The 21,108-nt window shown below is 40.0% G+C and overlaps 2 protein-coding genes across 4 annotated transcripts in view; one reads left to right on the top strand and one right to left on the bottom strand.

Annotated features, from left to right (window-relative positions):
- LOC126336359 (PRL-1 phosphatase) overlaps nt 1–2,866 on the top strand; it is a 565,928-nt gene extending 563,062 nt beyond the window's left edge. For all 3 annotated transcript variants that reach the window (XM_049999953.1, XM_049999952.1, XM_049999951.1), the window contains one exon: nt 1,860–2,866. In XM_049999953.1, coding sequence (XP_049855910.1) covers nt 1,860–1,971 — 112 coding nt within the window. In that variant the 3' untranslated portion in view covers nt 1,972–2,866. The remainder of the gene's footprint in view (nt 1–1,859) is intronic.
- Nucleotides 2,867–12,898: 10,032 nt separating this feature from the next.
- The window catches only part of LOC126336357 (proteasome inhibitor PI31 subunit), a 96,507-nt gene continuing 88,297 nt past the window's right edge, over nt 12,899–21,108 (bottom strand). The window contains exon 5 of the mRNA XM_049999949.1: nt 12,899–13,108. Coding sequence (XP_049855906.1) covers nt 12,958–13,108 — 151 coding nt within the window. The 3' untranslated portion in view covers nt 12,899–12,957. The remainder of the gene's footprint in view (nt 13,109–21,108) is intronic.

Below are 21,108 nucleotides of genomic sequence, written 5' to 3'. Positions count from 1 at the left end.
TGGCTGAGGAAGTCAAGGATATGTGGCATCAGGATAAAGTTGACATTATACCAATTATACAATCAACTACAGGAGTCGTACCACACAATATCCACCAGTACATCAATGCAATACAGCTACATCGAAACATATATATACAACTACAGAAATCCGTAATTATTGATACATGTTCAATTACCTGAAAGTTTCTAAATGCAATATAACATATAACGTACAGTTAAAAGGAAGTCACGCTTGATCAAGGTCCGCGTCACTTTTTACTTCTGACCAGGCATAACGTCTGAGATAAGAAATAAATAATAATAATAATAATAATAGTTGTTGTTACTATTTTAGTGGACATGTGCATCTACATATGTACTTTGTACACCAGTCAATGGCAGAGGGTACCTACTATATTACCACAGATGAAGGGCTTTTCCCATTTCAATTGCATATGGAGTGCTGGAAGGATGATTGCTAAAATACCTTGTAGTCAGACTAATCTTATCTTCATGGTCCCTTTTGTATCAATACATGGGGGGGGGGGGGGAGGGGGGATGAAGTACATTTCTGGATTCTTCACTTAATACAGGTTTGCAAAAACTTTTTAAGTAGGCGTTGACGAGATTGTTGCTGTCTTCTTGAAGTGTATACCACTTCAGATGTTTAAAAATTTCCACGTATTTCAATTGTGAGTCAAATTTGTGCCTCCCTCTTTGTAGAAGCTGAATGTCATCTCACCAGTCTTGTTTTGTATTATGGGTCCCACAATATTCTGACATGAGACAAACAAGTGATTTGTGGATAGTCTCCCTTGTAGACTGACCTGAAGTCTGCCACTTGCTTTACCTATGAGTGCGCGGATTTGATTATTTCATTTATCAATAAAAGGAATGGATTTCTGTATTTTGAGAAGTACAAAATTTTAAATTTCTGAACAGTCATACAAGTTGCCAATTTTTGCAACAACATTGGAATCTTACGAAGATGTGATCAGATGCTTCTGTACAATTTTATCAGCATCCATGTGGAAATTCAGCTATGTAGACTTTAAACAAATTCAGCCTTCATGTTAAAGGAAATTAAAGACGACTAGGTATGAAAGATACAAAAGGTTACAAAATTTCTTTCCCTCAAAATGCCTTGAATGTAATCAATAACGCCAATGGTTTTATGGTCTTGTTAGCTGCAGAAAGAGTGAGATCAAATTTGATGTGATGAATATGTGTGTGTGCGCTAAGTTGTTAATTCACAACAGCAAAGATTTAAAGCAGAGTGCATGGATATTGCCAGACAAAAGCCTTCCAACTTTTACCTGGCCCCTGTGTGTAGGCATAAAGTAGGCTCTCACTTACACATGCAAGGGAACTTGGTTTATCCAAAAGTTGAAGGTATACATTGTTATGGCCATACTACAAATTTGCTTTCAGTAAATTTTTTGATACAAAAATATGAGAGATCCTTTCTTCTAATCCGTTGGTTATATTAAGATTTCCCATCATTCTCCCTCAATGGTGTGAATCCGCTTCTCATCTGTTGTCATATGCTAACATCTGTGGCAAGGGTTTGTGGTGCACAGAAATGGCTGTCACAAATTTGTGTGGAAATACGAAATGTTCCAAACATATGCACACATTCACTACAATTCACAAACTACATATTCACAAAAATCTTGATTTGAAATTTATCATCTGTGAATATAATTTGTGTGTTGAGAAATTTAAAAATTTGTAGAGAGCAGATTTGTTGCATAGTCTAAAGTGTGAGTTGCAAATTGAAGCTTTTTTGTTGTCAGATATCAAAATACTCTTACATTTTGATTCTATTTGACAACTGCCAGTCTTATTAACAAATATTTGTAAATTCTCTTTTCACAGGAAACGTCGTGGAGCTATAAATGCCAAACAGCTGGCTTACTTAGAGAAGTACCGTCCCAAGTCTCGTCTAAAGCTGAGGAATGGTCATAGGAATACATGCTGTGTGCAATAGGCAGAAAATTACACCAGCAAACCAGTTAATTGCACCATTATATTCGCTGTGCTGCTGGTGCTTTAGGATGATTATTTTTACTGTAAATGGGTCTCATGAATGAATAATTAAAACCAGTTTCAAACTATGTAAATTTTAATGTCACAAGTTTGTAATAACTTTTGGCAGGCATCACAGCTAGCATGCTTTCATAACTTGACAGCAGTTCTTTCTGCTAGATTCCTTTTGTGTTAGCTGGTAAGTGATATAAAATAACCTGAAACTGGTCCAGAATGATGTGCTGTTTGTTTAACCAGGTATGTTAATGAATTTCTGTAAGAGATATTGCTGTATTCACCTCACAAGAGAGATAAATCTATGATGAATTGATGAAAATAACTCATATTTGTGGAGCAATATTGTTTTTCCTACAAATTTTCAGTATTAACATTGCTGACATTTGAAATATGTAAGTGATCATTGGTCATAATTTTGAATTGTTTAAATATTATGAAAATGGATCCAATACAGTTCCATTGGTATGACTTGTGTTCACAATTAGCACTGCAATGGATGACTGTCAGATTTACATAAAAAAGTAGTATAGTAGAAAACAATTGATTTGTAACATTAAAACTGCATGCTTTTTATGTGGTAAACACTTGCAGAAAACATCAATTTTATACATATTGTTAAAAGACAAAAATCTTTTAGTATTTTACATATTTCCAGATTTTTATAAGTAAGTTTCCAGCTGTGTTTCCTTCAGGAATCAGTTCAGTTTGTGTAAACATTGTCCCTTATGTGCTTAACATTAGGAAGTTATTTTGAATGTTAAAAAAGGTTTTGGCTTAATTGTTACAATGGTGCAGTAAATTGTTTACTGGAGACGAATAAACTGGTTTTCTGGAAATAATTATATAATGTGTATACTTAAATTCTCCTTCACAATACCATCTAAAATTTTGAGCTATAGACTGAAGAGTTCATACTGACACTTAAGAAATCTCTATAGGGCTTGTGCATAATCTTTTCTTAATTCAAAAATGATTTGTTGGGACCACTGGAGTAAAACTTTACCAAAATTTTGGCAAAAAAGTTATATTGTAACAACTTAACAGCAACCATTTAATGCCATAATTAATATACAGAATTTCCCCTTCTCCTATGAGTTTATAGTAGGTTACTGGAACAGTGTATCATCCTGTGATGTGGTGTATACAAGGTCATCGCACAAAATCCTGGAAAACTTCTGGATAATTTTGTTGCAACGCTTTAAACTACTGGTGGCATGCAAGCCTGCCCTCGGTATATGCCAATAGTCGCTTCACAGTGTCACTTGCATATTGCTTTCAAGCCACTGGTACACATTTGAATGCTTCCACTAACGGCAATGCCATTCAATGTGCATTGTCAATATTTGACAATAAAAAGGGGAAACACACTACTTAAGTTACTATAAATTGGACTTTCCAGACAATGTCTGGAAGAAGGCCAAAACGTCGGAGCATATTACGCTACGAGAACGATGCAATAGCAACACCCAACAACTTTTAACATCGGATTATATATTTTATAAAATATGTTATGCCTCAAATGTTATTAGACATACTTCACAGCTGCAATTTTGGCATGTGTGGCCATTCTCAAGTAAACTGTCACAGCAAAGAAGCACTAAACTCAATTTTAGTCGTACATTATGTTCTAATATCTTTGTAAAAGACGAAGTACTCTAATTTTTTAGAAAAATCTCAACATGAAGTGTCAATATATGTTTAATTACTATGTTAAGAGAGAAGTCGTCTCCAATGGTACATACATACATATGATGTAAATAAAATAGAAAGAAACTTCCACATGGGAAAAATATATTAAAAACAAAGATTCCAAGACTTACCAAGTGGGAAAGTGCCGGCAGACAGGCACAATGAACAAAACACACAAACACACACACAATTACTAGCTTTCGCAACCGATGGTTGCTTCTTCAGGAAGGAAAGGGAAAGACGAAATTGTGTGTGTGTGTGTGTGTGTGTGTGTGTGTGTGTGTGTGTGTGTGTGTGTGTGTGTGTGTGTGTTTCGTTCATTGTGTCTGTCTGCCGGCGCTTTCCCGCTTGGTAAGTCTTGGAATCTTTACATATATACATACATACATACATACAAGAGAAAACAGGAGTTACAAAAGAGTACTTCACTAAAAATGAGAGAGATTGTGTCAACCAGGTATTAAGCAGAATTCCACTCAGTGTATTACATACGAGTTGTAACAGGTATAAATGTAGATATTTTTATGTGGTATCTAAATATGTACACACACACGTGTGTTGATTGTTCTCTCTGTCGAACAGTCTTCCCACAAACCCATCACAAATTTTATGACCTGATGCTTTCTGCATTGCCATAACTGCCCAACTGAGTGGACTGTGCCTGCTCTTAAACACCTATCCTGCTGCTGCAGGAAAAATAAGCATTAATGGATTAGTCATGCCACATGTACTTGGAGATACTAACCAATCTAAAAACGTAAGAGATGTTATGACTTTAATACTTCGTCTGGAAGAAAATTATGTAAATACTGATGTAATATTGTTCAGTTACACCATCCCCTGTGACCGTTCGAAATATCTGCACTTACTCATTACACCTGGTATAAGAAGCAGTCGTCAGTCCAAAGATGGTTTTGAACACAACAGTGTGTTACAACACATTTCTTAAATTGACAATTCATATTGAATTCAATGCAAACACATTCCCTACAGATCAGTTGACAATATTGCTCCATTTTCTTTTTGTGATCACTATACACACTCCATCTAACATGCCATAAGGCTGGCAAGCCCCTACATATTTCCAATAATTGTCAAATGAACGTACATTCTGCTGATTTAAAATGCATTTCCACTTCTCCAGAAAACAATCACACAAAATAGTTTAGCTTACATGACTGTTCATCTTCATCAGCTCAATATTAGCCACAGCATATAGAATCTAAGCAATTGGCTCAATAAAAATCTAATTTTAGTAGATCCATTAATATATTTCACAGCATTCAGCATTACCAACAGGTCATCGATAATATTGCACAATTTTATTGCCAATCTAATGCAGGTGTCTTCCTCTCCTCCCCCCCCCCCCCCCCCAAAGACTTTCCCTTAAATGGAACTATTAGAGAATCCTGGTATTTTGATGAAACACCTTGTTTATTTTTAAGGCTGATGAAATTTTAAAAAATGAGAACCTTTTTATATTCAGTGATTACTCCACTTTTAAATATTAACTAATAACACAGGAACCATAATAAAATAAAAATAGTTTTGTGCAGGGAAAACATCATGTCACTAATGATTTCTGTGTAGCACTTATTTTCCATTGATCACCATTCAGGAAACCCCTGTCTAGGGGCCATTTAGAGTCCACTAGACAGCAGTAAAATTTTTCAGCACTGTGGTGTGAGGAGGTTGGCAAGAGAATACTGGTAATGGACCTTGGAACAGTGTTGGTTCTCTTTGCCAATAAGTGCAGGATTTGTCTGATAGTCATCACAAAAGTGTTGGATGGGCCAGATGCTAATGTACTTTTCAGGCACACAGATCACAGTGTAGCAAAGAGTTGGGTGGCTCATATTTCAAGTTGCTGGCTTGTTTGGTCACCGTTCACCAGCATAGAGATTAATTTGACGCAAAGAGTACTGGGATGGGATCCTCCAACTACTGACTGACTCTAAAGTCAAAATTTGAGTGATGGATTAATCTTTGGAGACAATTATGCACAAGTACACTATGCCCACCTTGTGACAAACTCCCTCTAGACAGCAGGAACCAAGTAAATGGAAAGGCCCAAGAGTATCTGGTGACATGAACCTGACTGGCACTGAATGACCTCTTGAGGGGTTTCGTCGAATAAGATGTTCCTCAAACTCTTTTCACTTGTCACAACCAGAGTGGCACAGTTATTCATTGCAAACAAATCTTCCATGTCATAGGATTTGTTCAGGTTGTTATGGACGAACAAATGTTAAGATTCCTTACTTGACTGACATTCAAAACACTCATCACTTATACCCCTCTTCTTCCAAATAGTCTTGCACCTTGTCAGCCCTTGTTCTCAACCTGCTGAGGGTTTTCAGGTCCTGTATTGGAGATGGCAGCCTGTAGTACATTCTTTTACTGTCCATAATCCTCCAGGAGACTTTGTTCTCTACAGCACAGTTCAGCAGGCTACTGCTGAACTTGAAATTGGAGTAGTTGCCTCCTGAACTTGAAATTGGGGTAGTTGTAAGTAGGAAATGTTTTCTAGATTTCAGTCATGTTGGATAGGTGTAAGCCATCAACAATGGATGCCTTGGTTCTCTTTCTTGGTTCTTTTTTTTTTTCATTCTCTTTTGTTACCTGTCTGCTTACATCTGGAGGTGCTACTTCCACAAGTGGGAAGATCTGGTCGACTGGGATTGGTCTCGAGACACCCTGTGACAATGGCCTCTCACATTAAGAGCTACATTATCTTGGTTAGCAGGTGCAGAGTTCTTCCAGACTAGTGCAGTCAAGTCCATAGCAGTGAAAAACAGAGCAAGTGTGAATGTGCAGAAGATGCTGGGCTGTGCTCCCAATGTGCTTTTTGTCAGCTTTGCAGATGAGGTTGTTCCTGGTGCATACCTTCCGTCTGGTGTCTATACAGTGTTGTTGGTAGACTGACACAAACTAACTTTTAAGTATTGGGTATGTTCTGTTACATGAGCTCGTAATGGATTTTGAGACTCAACTAAAGCCTCTTGTTGCTACTGGATGGAAAGAGCAAAATATTCTTGAAAGTATCTTCTTTACATCTAATCTGTATTGGTGTGTAGTTTTCACTTTAGGAGATGCTTGACCAGGAGGTTAACTTCCCTCCTCTCTCCAATGACTCAATCAAACCTGTGTGTGTGTGTGTGTGTGTGTGTGTGTGTGTGTGTGTGTGTGTAAATTGTGGTGGGAGGGGGTGGGTGGGTTGGTTACCATTGAGTCCTTGGAATCACCTAGGCATAAAAATAAAACAGCTCTCCAATCCTCTAACTACAGTGCAACGTTAGTCCCAGAAAAGCTGGCTGCTCCCCCCCCCCCCCTCCCCCCCAAATGTTTCAACCTTGCGATTTACATATTACTTAAACAGGTACCGCATCATAAAGCTGATGATCAAGAGAGACCTTTACCTTCGACAGCATAAAGAATTGGGAGTGCAATTTTCCCGCATTTCCTTGGTTTGTTGTACAAGCAGAAAAGTCAGCTGTACTACATCATTTGAATGAAAGTTAGAACTACTATATATAGTGATGATGATCATTGTTTTTGAACATGTAAAGTCTTAGTGCAACAACTGTCTTCGCAACTACTAAAAACTGCTTGTTTGTTCTACCGCATGTTTCATTTTGCATATTTACAATATCAGTGGCCTGAGATTACATTTAATGGTTTTTCTTCTAGATCTAAAAACAATTCATTTTAAAGCTACTGCAGTCTGATTTGTTTTTCCCAATATCCAAAAGTCTCAGCTTGTGTCCAATGCAATGATACATGGATAATGTGCATGTAGGTGTGATAAAAAATTGGATGAAAAAACCACACCTTAATAACCTAAACAAACACTGTTTTTAGATCAAGAATGAAAAGTTTTTGAATGTGACAAATCAGAAAAAACTGTTTTAAAATACACACACACATATATTTTCTCTATTGTGCAATTGTGCAAACCACCAATAATTTCTTTTGGATAGAGAAAGAATGTCTTACCATTGTGTTTCTGATGAAATGATGGCAAAAGAAAGATAGGTAGATTAGAATATGTAATTTTTCATTACTGCCTTTTCAATGAAATCATTCCAACATTAATCTAAAATGATTTGGAGAAACCTAAGTCACAACTGGCAATGTGATTTGAATCAAGTTTCTGCTGAATTGGGAGTGTGTCACCTTATTCAGCAATAGCTTTTGAGTATTTTCTGTAGTTTTTGCAAAGCAAATTGAAAACAAAATACAATGCTTCTTTGTTTTCAGGGAGGAAATGGGACTACGTACCTTCAAATGTTTCATAACATTATCATAGTTAGTTTCTCTGAAAGTTGTATATCTATTTCATATTTCTGTAGGGGCCAATACTGTGGGATGAACAGTAGACATACATTTTGTATTTCTTTCGAGTGTCTGATTAAAAACCTGCATTGCAATGTGTAGTTCCCTATTTAAGAGTCAAAGAACTTGACTTCCAATAAAATTGCAGTGTCATCCTTTACTAAATTCCTGTTGGATTCTTCTGAACGTGTCTGTTACAGTCAATTCCATTGCAAGGTGTGTAAACAGAAAAAAATTAATTAGTATGCCTACAAGTCGCATTTGTATGAAATAAGAATCAAGCCCTTTCCTGCTGGTGTGGAAGACCCACCTTGTATGAGGTGGAAGGGACTGTAATTTCTCTCCTCCCCCACACTCTTGAGGTTATCTTTCAGCCAAATTCTTTGCCCAGTGCATCACCCAAAGATGAAAGTGCAATGCCATCTGTTTTCTATTATTATGATTATGAATGTTACTTCTTCAGACCAGCAAGGCTTTCATTCCTCACTTTACTATTTCATTATTTTTTTGCACCATTTTCATTAATGCTGTAAGTCAGTGATGGATGGCAGTTAGTTCATGTAATTGTGCTGGTTTGATGGAAGGGTTGGAGAAGTTGTTACCTGATACGGGATGGAGCTGTGTGAAAAGTGTGTGTGTTCTGCAAAATACATAGTAAAATGTAGTGAGATGCTCAGCATTTCAGTGGCACACACAACAATGCAAAGCCAAGTGAATTACGTGGCAAGACAAACCCAGACACACAACTTCCAGCAGGGGCCATTTTAATGTGGTAGTACCCTCAGATCATGTGACATCTACAATAACATCTTGTTTTTCAACCAACTGTTCATATCCTAAAAATTTTGTCATAAAATTTCAAAACATGTATACACAAATGTGTGTTCTTTACTAGGCATTTTCCACATTCCAGTTATCAAATCACATGCAGAATAGGCAGCAATATGTAGTGGAGCACACCGTTCAGCACAAACTGTTGACATGGGGCACCACAGGACACTACACCTGTATGTTCCCATGAGGATCCAACAATATCATCAATTATGACAGCAGTGGACATGGGGCAATCGAGACAGGACTGTGGAGCATGGTTTGATGAATAGTTTGCTGCAACAAGTCATTGGTTGTGCCCATGCGAATAGTTGCTCAAAACATGCATCACTCCACAGTCGTAGTAGGTGGTGGAGATAATACCGGGTGATTAAAAAGTCAGTATAAATTTGAAAACTGAATAAATCATGGAATAATGTAGATAGAGAGGTACAAATTAACACACATGCATGGAATGACTTGGGGTTTTATTAGAACCAAAAAAATACAAATGTTCAATAAAGTCCGACAAATGGCGCTTCATCTTATCACAATAGCGATAATTAGCATAACAAAGTAAGACACAGCAAAGATGATGATCTTTACAGGAAATGCTCAATGTCCACCATCATTCCTCAACAATAGCTGTAGTCGAGGAATAATGTTGTGAACAGCACTGTAAAGCATGTCTGGAGTTATGGTGAGGCATTGGCATCAGATGATGTCTTTCAGCATCCCTAGAGATGTCGGTCGATCACGATACACTTGCGAATTGAGGTAACCCCCAAAGCCAATAATCGCACGGGCTGAGGGATGGGGACCTGGGAGGCCAAGCATGACAAAATTGGCGGCTGAGCACACAATCACCACCAAATGACGTGTGCAAGAGATCTTTCATGTGTCTAGTAATATGGGGTGTTTTTTTTTGTTCTAATTAAACCCCTTGTCATTCCAAGCATGTGTATCAATTTTTACCTCTCTATCTATATTATTCCATGGTTTATTAAGTTTTCAAATTTATACTGACTTTTTGATCACCCAGTATTTCAAGGGGTATATTCATTTCGGCTTCGAACCTTTGGTAGTACCTGAAGGCATCGTGACAGCTGTGGACTACATGAACAATATTCTGATCCACTTGCATCCCCCCCCATGGTTGATGTCTTCCCCAGCAGGTATGGTATATTCCAGCAGGTTAACTGTTCATGTCACAAGCTAGAACTGTGCTAAAGTGGTATGAGAAACATGGCAGTAAACTCTCACTTAGGTTTCAGCCAACAAATTCCCTTGACCAGAACCTAATGGAACGCATCAGTCACACTACTGGATGTCAACTCTGCACCCACAAACCACCAGCCTTTAATTTATGGAAATTAGATGGCCTGTGCATAGCCATCTGGTGGCATGTACTTCCAGAAATGTACCAAGGAACAAGAAACTGTTGACTCCATATCATGAAGAATTGCTATTGTATTGCATTCCAAAGACATGTTATTCAGCAAGATATAATGTTATGGCTCACCAATGCGCATGGCCTGTTGTACATTCCAGCTCATGGAAGTCATCCTACATTACATTACAAGTCAATGAAGGGCAATTACTTGCTAATTAAAGTAAATAAATTCATTTTGCAGCATATGTAAATAGAAAGGTTTGCAACCATACATTTGGAAATGAACCCTTTACTGCTAGTGACTTATGCTGGTGCATAGTCAACGTGCCTCCAGCAGCGCTAAGGGTGTGTGTGTGTGTGTGTGTGTGTGTGTGTGTGTGTGTGTGTGTGTGTGAGAGAGAGAGAGAGAGAGAGAGAGAGAGAGAGAGAGAGAGAGAGAGAGAGAGAGAGAGAGATTGTATATATAATCATTTTCTTTGGTCTTTGTCCCACTTCAATGCAGGGTTGGCCTTGTTACTATGGAGTATCAGAGGATCGCCGGATGCCACAGTTTGTAGGATTACTTATGACACTGATGGCAGAAGTGGTAGTTTGTCAGCATCATTGCATGCTTTGTATTGGTTCATTGTATTTGCAAATGTACAAACACATGCTGTCTGATCAGGAAACATAACATATTTTCATCAGAATTGGAAATGAAAGTGACCTTTCTTTTTCTGAAATTGAGGACACTGTCTCTCTTCTCTTTCATCATTTAACATCTCGGGGGCCATGATGCAATTTTTCTCATTGCATACTTTTTCCTTTGAAAAATATGACGGACAGTAATATTGAAGATAGCGTGCCTCCAGTGAAGAAGAAAAGTTTACGGGGACATTTCAGTGATACAGGAAGGAGCTGAATTCCAGGCTTCATGATTTTGATACAGTACATTAAGTGTGACACTCATACACCCTGTAAACCCTAGTGCACTAAAAGTTTTTCGGGCACTGTTCAGAGGAACTGGTCTCAATTATTGTGGAAGACACTAATTGCTACAACATTGTTTAGAGTACAACTCTTTACGCGAAAACCCATTTGAAGGCCTGGAATGATACATGCAGAAATGTATTATTTCCTAGCCATAACTCTTCTCATCACAATAAATATTCTGAATATTGGTCAAATGATCTTCCCCTCAAAACTCCAATTATTTGTGAAATAATGTCTTGTGATATATTTATTGTTACTTCAAATGCTGCATTTTTCCACTAACATTATCTGCTGAAGATGATACGCTCTTCAAAATAATATCATTGTTTCACACTTGGAAGGTTCAGAAACGTGGTCACTCCATTCCAAGGAGTTTGCATTGATCCTACTGTTCAAGGGACCTTTGGCATTCAAATTGTTCATTACATCTAAAAGACACTTTGGTATAAAAATATTTATTCTGTGATTTTAATATGGGATTGATACTTAACTTTTTAGTTTGTACTGGTGCAAAGTGTGACACAGTAGACAGTGAAGACTGGCAATATAGTGACAGCTGTTTTGCAACCTTATTTTGGACAAGGCACATGCTGTATATGGACAACTGGTACATTAATCAATATGACTTCCATGAAAGAGGAATAAATGCAGCAGGTAGAGTTCACAAGAACACGAAAGTTTCAACAAAAGTTGAAGCCAAATTGCAAAAACAAGTGATGAAATTTAGGCCAACACACACTGTACGGCTTTGAAGCAGCACGACAAGAAAGATGTATGTGTGTTGGCAACAACCCAGCTAATTTCATTTCAGCTGTATGTCATAACAGACCACCAAGTTGACTGAACCATTTAAACCAAAATGTAGGTTGATTATGAATCTACAGTTGCAGTGGACAAAAGTGACATGCTACTTAGATTAAAGGAATGTCATTGCAAAATGTTAAAATAGCCCAAGAAACAGGTTTCTCACTCCTTAGATGTGCATGCTAAATTCCCATGTTATTTAAAATGTTCATAGTGGAAAGAATATTTCAACTTCTGAATTTCATCTCAGCCTCATTCATGAAATGGTAGAGACATAGCACCAATAAAAGTAAGCATCAGGAGGTCATCAATCAGATGAGGATTAGCCACTGCTGTTTGAAAAAGGCACTTTCCAAGCACTGGTGAATCATCAGTAAAACAGGATTGACCTGTAAGTAGATGCATCGTAGGCAGCAAGAACACAATATGGAAGGAATCATGTTTTTGCTGTAAACAATATGACACTGGACTGCGTGTTGTGCCCGATTTCAAAACATATCACACAAAACTTTCTGACGTGTGTTTTTTTTTTGTAATGTTACCTAGAGTGAGAAACTTCAATAATAAAGACTAATCAAAGCACAATTTATTTTAATAATTTAATGTTGAGGATAAATGTAGAAAAGCCTGCAATGATAATGGTTCTACACAGCAGGCACTGCAGAGTTCACGTCCAGCACGATGAGCACTGCTGCCTAGAACAGCCTGACCACCCACAAATACACATACTTTTGTGGCACACTCAGCAGTGAAAAGGTTAAGTGACCAAAATTTCATTGTGCAAATGGCAGTTGCACGGTAAAGGTGTATTATGTATATCACCACAAGGAACAGTGTTTCAGTAACAGCAATAAATTAAGCACATCAGTGAAAAGGTATAACATATATTGTAACTGTTGATATGACTTTACAAATGAATCAACTTATTTACATGAACATATCATCATATCCTGGAGGAGGTAAGTGATCGTGATCTGGCATGCCGAATCCGCCTCTGCTTGGACCACCTCGGCCTCCTCGGCGGCCCAACCCAGGAGGACCAAAGGGATCAAACCTTGCTCCAGGTGGCACAGCACCTCTGTAAATATATGGAAGATGGAATATCATTAGTTTCTCCATGTGCTGATTCTGCATCAGTTTGTACAATTAATGAAAAACTGCTCCAGTTGCTGGATAGAACTTCATTTAGTCACCTATCAGTTTCAACCTTTATATTAGGCCATTTTCAGTGGTTCTGAAAAGTGCCATGAATGTGATGGATACACACACACTGTATATAATAGAAAATGATAAAATAAGGTTTACATAGGTATAAGTACATACAGAGTATAAAATTCATGTTATACTCTAGAGAAGAAATATTCAAATGATAAAATTACATGTCAGTTGGATTTAAAATGTCACTTGTCCAATGATATTGTGAGCCATACGAGTGTCTTGAGACACTATAATTTATTACATTACAAGTATTCTTTAGGTCTAAGATGATTTATGTTTTGACATATTTGGAAATTCAAAATTGTATGTTTTAGAAATAAAAAGCTAAAAACAGTTTCTTATACCTAACGATCACAAACATCTAGGTACAGCAGTTTAGGAAAGTCATCAGTAATGGGCCAGCAGATGTCCACAAAACTGATGCTTTTATGTGTGCATTGCTCACTGAGCATCTACTCTTTGCATTTTTTTGTATGGGTGTAGACCCATAGATCTTCATCTATGTTCATAGAGTGCCACTTCTTCATTGTATTAAGAATTAAGGGTTATTTACATAGTAACTAAGTAATACATAAAACTGATCCAAATAACACAAATATCACTTTATTCATAAACCCCTGAACAATAATGGAAATAAGCCTCTCATGAATCCACACATAACAAGACACAGAACAACTGATATGAGTGGTGCAATTGGATCAACATAAAGACAGTCAGTCAAAGCTGTTCTGCGCATATATATATATGAATCATTGACAGATGGGACAACACAGACAATGCCATGGGCATACCTCCCACAGGTGGCCTCCAGCAGCTGGCCCATGCTGATACTGTTGGCAACCAATTCGTGAACACATGCACAGTGAGACCACCCTTGGTGTGTAGTAACCGAAACCAACCACAGAAACGCCTTGGGCTGCGGATCGGAGCCGCTAGGCACGGAAGCCGACGGTGGTGGAACACGCACCACCGGGTAAACACAAGGACGAGTCGGACGACAGACCAACGACAACCGACAACAATCGACTATGACTGACACAACAAGGAAGAGATAAACAACGAAGGCTTGTAGAAACCACAACACCAAACACCAACAGTAAATGCACTTGGAACCAAAGCCAGGCAAATGTCAACAACAAGCAACGACCAGAAAGCAGTACCGCCAAGATAGAGAGGCAATCCAGAGTGATTACCAGACTGACTGGACTAGGGCAGAGCAAGTCCCTACATACGAAACCGGAGGGAGCGGCTATTGGCCGCGGTCTGCACGTGATGTAGCAGTGGCGCCCTCGCTGCGCAAGAGCTACTGCGCGGAAGAGCCGCTGCGGACGTGGAGCCCTCTATGGGCTGGCCACGTCCATTTGTTCTGGTGCGTGTTCGACTTCCGCAGCAGGAGGTACTAGTTGGTGCATTCACACTCTGGCGCGCTAGCAGCACAATACAGCACACCCTCCCTCATACGAAGTGGGCAGTCGCCAGGCAATGGAGGTGATGCCAGCAGCCCAAACAGAGAGACATCCATCAGATCCGGAGCATTGGCAGCCGGTGCCAATGGAGTGGAGGGACGATGTGTCAGCCGGGCACTGGAGCACTGGGCCGGAACGGGCGGGCATGCCCAAAGGTGCTGGGCCCGCGTGGCACCCTGTGACAGCACCTGAGAGGATGGTGATGACACCATCCCTGCGTAGTCAACAGGCGTGTCCCAGCACAGAGAACAGGGGGCTGGACCCATCAGGAATGATGGCAGGTGGAGGTGGCCCAATTGGAACAGCAGACTGCGGCAATGGATCCGAAGCCAGAGACAGAGTGCCTGGCACCGGGAAGCTGGAACCCCACAGTGCCACATGTGGAGGAGGTAGATGACGAGGAGCTTGATGCAAGCTGCGGGAGGGCCGACGATGGTGACATGGACCAAACCCATAACTGATAGCTTCCAGAGGTGAGCGGAGGCGCAACTGATCAAAGTGGCATGCCAAAAGCCTGTCGGCTGTAGGGGTGTTGCAAATACAACAGTGGGTGATCAAACCCTCTTGCCCACACCAGTGATCCTAGTGTGGTGAAGAAAATGGAGAAGGGCATAGTCTGGAGAACAATCTACAACAAATTTTTTCATTAGGGACTTGAAAATACACACTAGTCATCCTGCCTCACCATTTGATCAAGAGTGGAATGGTGATGCAATAACATGATGAATGCAGTTGTGGAAACAAAATAACTGATAGGTGGGAAAAACAAACTGGGGTCCATTAATGAAAACTAAAACACAAGGCAACCCTTCAACAGAAAAAGCATATGAATTCTGACATCAGGTGACATTGATGCATACTGGAGAATGTAACGAAACTGTGGAAAATGCTTGCACAATCGAGAATCAACAGAAATTAAAGAAGGGACCTGCAAAGTCTACATGACTACATTCCCATGGCTGGAAGGAAGCGAACCAAAGGAACAGGGACACCCTGGGAGCTGCCTGTTGGGCACACTGCTCACAAGCCATGACAAAATGGATGATTTTGCCATCAATCCCTGGCCGGAAAAGATATCTCTTAGCTAACAGTTTAGTGCACACAACTTCCCAATGGTCCTGGTAGAGAAGGTGTAGAACACCATGCTGTAAGGCAGTGGGTGACTACTCTGGGAGAGAAGTCTCCCGTGGACATTAGCAAAACACCATCAAAAACAGAGAGGCAATACAATAAGGAAAAATAGTTTCAGAGGGGGTCTGAAGCCCAACCTTGCAGTTTATCTGACTGAACCATCTGGCAGAGAACTGGGCCTGTGGACACAGCAGCTGCTATGTGCGAACTCCTAATTGGAAAAACCTTACCACAGTCCGCGTTTCAATAGCAAGATGGAAGCAAAGCAATTCTTCATGACCAAAGTTGCAATAAGGATCCACAGGGAGGTTGGACAACGCATCTGCATTGGCATGTTTAGGCATAGGTCAAAAATGAATTTTTTAATTGAGCAAGACAAGAACAGTACCCAGCTATCTTGTCAGGCAAGAAAGTGTGAGAGTTAATCGAGGAAACTATGGGTTTATTGTCAGAAATAAGGGTGAAACATGAAAAAAGACAAAAAAAAAACAACATGAAATTTCCAGAGAGCACAAAGTGCAGCAAGAGCCTCTTTTTTTCTCACCTGAGGGTGACACAGCTGGGCCAGAGTGAGAGATTTAGAGGCACAAGCAATAGTTCGTTCAGAGTCATCGGCATATCGGTGCACTAGGGCTGTGTCGAAGCCATACTATGAGGCATCAGTTGCCAGAACTGTGTGATGGTTCAGAGAGAACATAGTTAAACAAGGAGCTGAGAGGAGTTTGGATTTCAACATTTGAGAAGCACATTCACCGTCCAGGCTCCAGCAATAAGATACATTCTTTTGTAACAAGGAGTGAAACGGCTGGCCAATGAGGCTGCCCCCAGCAGGAATTTATGTTAGTAGGCTATCTTCCCAATGAAGGCCTGAAGCTCCTCCATGGATGAGGGGAGAGGCATAGACGTAACAGCAGAGATGTGATCTTGCAGACGGTGAACCCCATCTTGCAAGACCTCGAACCTCAAGTTAACAATAGAGGGTTGAAAATACAGATTTTGTGAGGTTACACCATAAGTCAGTGGACTCATCAGCAATATCATCCAGATAATTAATGCAACCTAGAATAGGCATAGTCAACACCTCTAAAAATCATTGGAAAATAGTATCGGCACTAGACACACCAAAAGGAAGGCACAAATATTGATATAGACCAAAAAGAGTATTATTCAAAACCAGAACTTGCCTTGACTCTTTGTCCGCAAGCACCAGCAGATCTGCTTCTGACAGATCAATTTTAGAAAAGTACTGGCCAGCCAAAATTTTTGCCAACAGTTCCTCCTTGCATGGAAGAGGATACATATCCTACAACCAGTCGAGGCGACCATTCACTAGCCATAACAGGTTTCACCAACCCTAGTGGTTGAAGTCTGTCCAATTATGCTTTCACTTGATCTTTCAGGGTGACAGGAATAGGGTGTGCACAACAAAAACGAGACCAAGCCGTGGATTTCAAAGAAATATGAACAGAAAAATTCATAGCAGACCATATACCTTCCAAAAACAAGTCCAAAAACTCTTCACACAGTGTTTCCAATTGAGAATATGGTACCCGATTGGAGAAAGGTGGACTAAATAGATGACAGAAAATCCAAATATCTGAAGTGTGTCCATCCTGAACCAGTTCTAAACACTGGCATCAGCAACCACCAAAGATGTAAAGGAATGAACCACTGACTTTTAAGAGACAGATGTTGTAAAGTGTCCCAATAGCACACTGTTCTGTTTTTGTTATAGCTGACTAGATTCTGTGTGACCAGTGTCAATGGCGGCGAACCTAAACTCACATAGGTTTGAGAATCCAATAATGTCACTGCAGCACCTGTGACAACCTGTAGCTGGAGCACTTGATGAAAAACACTTTAACTCAATAAACAGCTTGGGAGAAGTCACAAGAATTGGAGTAACACAGTTTATGTCCATGTGCATATCCTGAGTGTGGTGTGCGTACTGTAAGACCTTTGGTACACACACCATCCGATTATTTGACTTGTTGCTCTAACGAAGTAGGCGAGTGTCAGCAATATGTCTCGTGGTCTTATCGTAGCGTGTTTATCTTCTGCCATTAGGTCATACGATAGAAATGCCACTTGCACGCTAAGAGTAGCAGATTGACGGTGACCAACTTTAAACAGAACTTGATTAATTTTCACACACATTTATTAAAATAATAAATAACATAGATATTATGTAACTTGATTCTGGATGCTGTTTACAATTGACAATCTGAAGTTCCTTTGGTCTTGGTACGTTAATCTTATTCTCACATGTCCGACACTTGACAAAGTGTCTATACATTTCTCTTCATGGCTATGTACAGGAATATGATAATCTTATTAGGCGCAGACTGAAACTTGACTATAGACTGGTACAGACTAATGTAGACTGGTACAGACTAATGCAGACTGACTAATTGGAGGTCTGTACACTCGTTATAATACCTCGCACGTTCAGGTATCACTGCGCGAGTGTGATCCGCGAGGAGAAAAAGGTTCTACGTTAGCAGCAATCTCATTGGCTGCGTTAAATATTAATACGCGGATCGGCGGAAGCAGAATTTGGTCCGTCTCTAAGACAGCGCCATCTCGTACTGCGGAGACGGATGAGCTCTGCAGCTGCGCTGTTGTGCTTAGCGGGGTGCGCTCAATTGGGAACGTTGTGTACACACTGACTACACGGAACTATGTACACATCACTGAGTAATCTTCGGCGATCGACACACGGAGGAGATGTGGCCTTTCTTCTGGCAACTATTACAAGTAGCCCAGAAGGCAGGGCACACCATACATTTGTACTGGATAAAAAACAGAAAGGACACGACTGAAACAGAGAATGCTGACACACGTGCTGGGGCGGTTGTGGCTGCTGGGGCTGGCCTCCGTCTGCTCGGCGCTGGTCCTGCCTGTTTTCAGCTACCACTGCCATTTCCTCATGCAAGATATCTGTCGTCTGAGTGGGCACATCTTGTGACACTATTGCCAAATCACCTAACACTTCAATTTGGTCACCCGCTACCCAAGAAACTTCAAAAGATTGTGCTATTAACAATACTTCTGCAACTGGGAGTTTTCACAGAGTAAAGCCTTCTTGTGTACTCACTTGTCCGAAGCTAAACAGATAATTGTGTCGCACAGCATAGAATCTGGATATGAGTCATTATGGGGTTCAGCAAACTAAGGCCATGAAGTTCTGGGGTTCAGCAAGCTAAGGCCATGAAGTTCTGTTGCACGAGCCCAGTATGCCCAGTTTGGTTTCTTGAGGCATTGATAGAATTCAACTTGTGCCTCTATGACATGGCTTCATTTGTAATGGTAGTTGGACAATATACTGCACATGTGATCAAAAGTAAGAGCTGCTGGTTCTTGTAACGAGGCAAGCTAACACAGTAACTGGTACGTTTTAGGTGTTTAGTTGGAATACATAAGACAAAGGCTTTTCAGAAATTTGAGTCTGTCACAGCAAAAGCCATAAAATGCTATCAGAGTCTTTTTTTGTAGGCTTCCCAATCCTCAGTTGAATTATCATACAGAGGAAAAGTGGGTGGGTGTATCGGTGGAACGGTACCCTGCCTGTCAATGAAAGACGACAAAGTGGTCACTGCCGAAGTACGCTGTTCTGCCACGGCTGGCAGCACGACATTCATAATGACTAACTTGATGAAATCACAATTAAAGACTGCACACATGGAAGCCATTCACTCATTGCCTGTCATGCAGCAAAAACAAATATCGCTTTATTCATAAACCTCTGAACAGTAACAAAAATAAGCCTCTCACATAACGAGACACACTGCTGTGAGCAGTACAACTGGATGTACATAACAGGAGTCAGTCGGCACTGCTCTATGCATTTATATGCACATGTTGCCAGCAGACAGGGTGGCAGAGACTGCACTGCACACTCACCTCCCACAGGCCACCTCCAGTGGCCAGCCCATGCTGATACAGTTGATGGTCAATTCGAGCGCACGCGCACGGCGACACCGTACTCGACACCAGCACGCTTACACTCACGTACACTAGTAGCAGGACACAGGGATTTTCAATACTATACACCACGATATTGGTGGATTTATTTCCTACTCATTTTATTTTTAATTGTGTGTGTTCTTTATTGTCTTTTAAACTTTCTTCCTCTCTGCCAATGTAGCTAGCATTACAATCAGAGAAGTAAATTTTATACAAGCCACTGTATTAGTGTAAGTTTTCAATTGTGTTAATGTCATGTATGAAGAGAGATAACAGTGAATGTTCAGGTTTATAAGTGATGTGTACATTATGTGTTTTTATATCTAAAAACGTAGATGATGTGACTTACTACACAAAAGCGCTGGCAGGTCGACAGAAACACAAACATACGCACAAAATTTGAGCTTTCGCAACAAACCGTTGCTTCATCAGGGAAGAGGGAAGGAGAGGGAAAGACGAAAGGATGTGGGCTTTAAGGGAGAGGGTAAGGAGTCATTCCAATCCCGGGAGTGGAAAGACTTACCTTAAGGGGGGAAAAGGACAAGTATACACTCGCGTGCGCGCACACACACACACACATATCCATCCGCACATACACAGACACAAGCAGACATTTTTAAAGGCAAGGAGTTGGTGCGGATAGATGTGTGTGTGTGTGTGTGTGTGTGTGTGTGTGTGTGTGTGTGTGTGTGTACCCTCTCCCTTAAAGCCCACATCCTTTTGTCTTTGCCTCTCCTTCCCTCTTTCCTGATGAAGCAACGGTTTGTTATGAAAGCTTGAATTTTGTGTGTATGTTTGTGTTTGTTTATGTGTCTATCGACCTGCCAGCGCTTTAGCTCGGTAAGTCACATCACCTTCGTTTTTAAATATATTTTTCCCACGTGGAATGTTTTCCTTTATTATATTCATATCATTATGTGTTTTTTAAAAAGGTAGTTACATAGTAATACAAATTGTCTTTTATGTACCACCTTTATTTGTGTCAATTGATTTATTTATAGAAAATAAATTTTGGAATACGTCAAAACATAAATCCTCTTAAATCCAAAAAATACTTATACGCTCCTGACATGCCCATATTTCTTACATTGGGCATGAAACATTTAAATCCACCTGGCTTGTACTTTTAACAGTATAGGAAGAGACAGACTGCTACTTACCATAAAGAAAACAGGCACAACTGAAAGGCACTTGCAAGCTTTAGTTAAGTGTCTTTTAATTGTGCCTGTCTGCAACTTAACATGTCTTCTTCATGGTAAGTAGCAACTTGCCTTTTCCTACATTGTTGATATTCCTA

The sequence above is a fragment of the Schistocerca gregaria genome, chromosome 2 (genome assembly GCF_023897955.1).
Source record: "Schistocerca gregaria isolate iqSchGreg1 chromosome 2, iqSchGreg1.2, whole genome shotgun sequence".
Taxonomy (NCBI): Eukaryota; Metazoa; Arthropoda; class Insecta; order Orthoptera; family Acrididae; genus Schistocerca; species Schistocerca gregaria.
The sequence above is the reverse complement of the archived record's forward strand: the minus strand, read 5'-3'. Positions and strand labels throughout refer to the sequence as shown.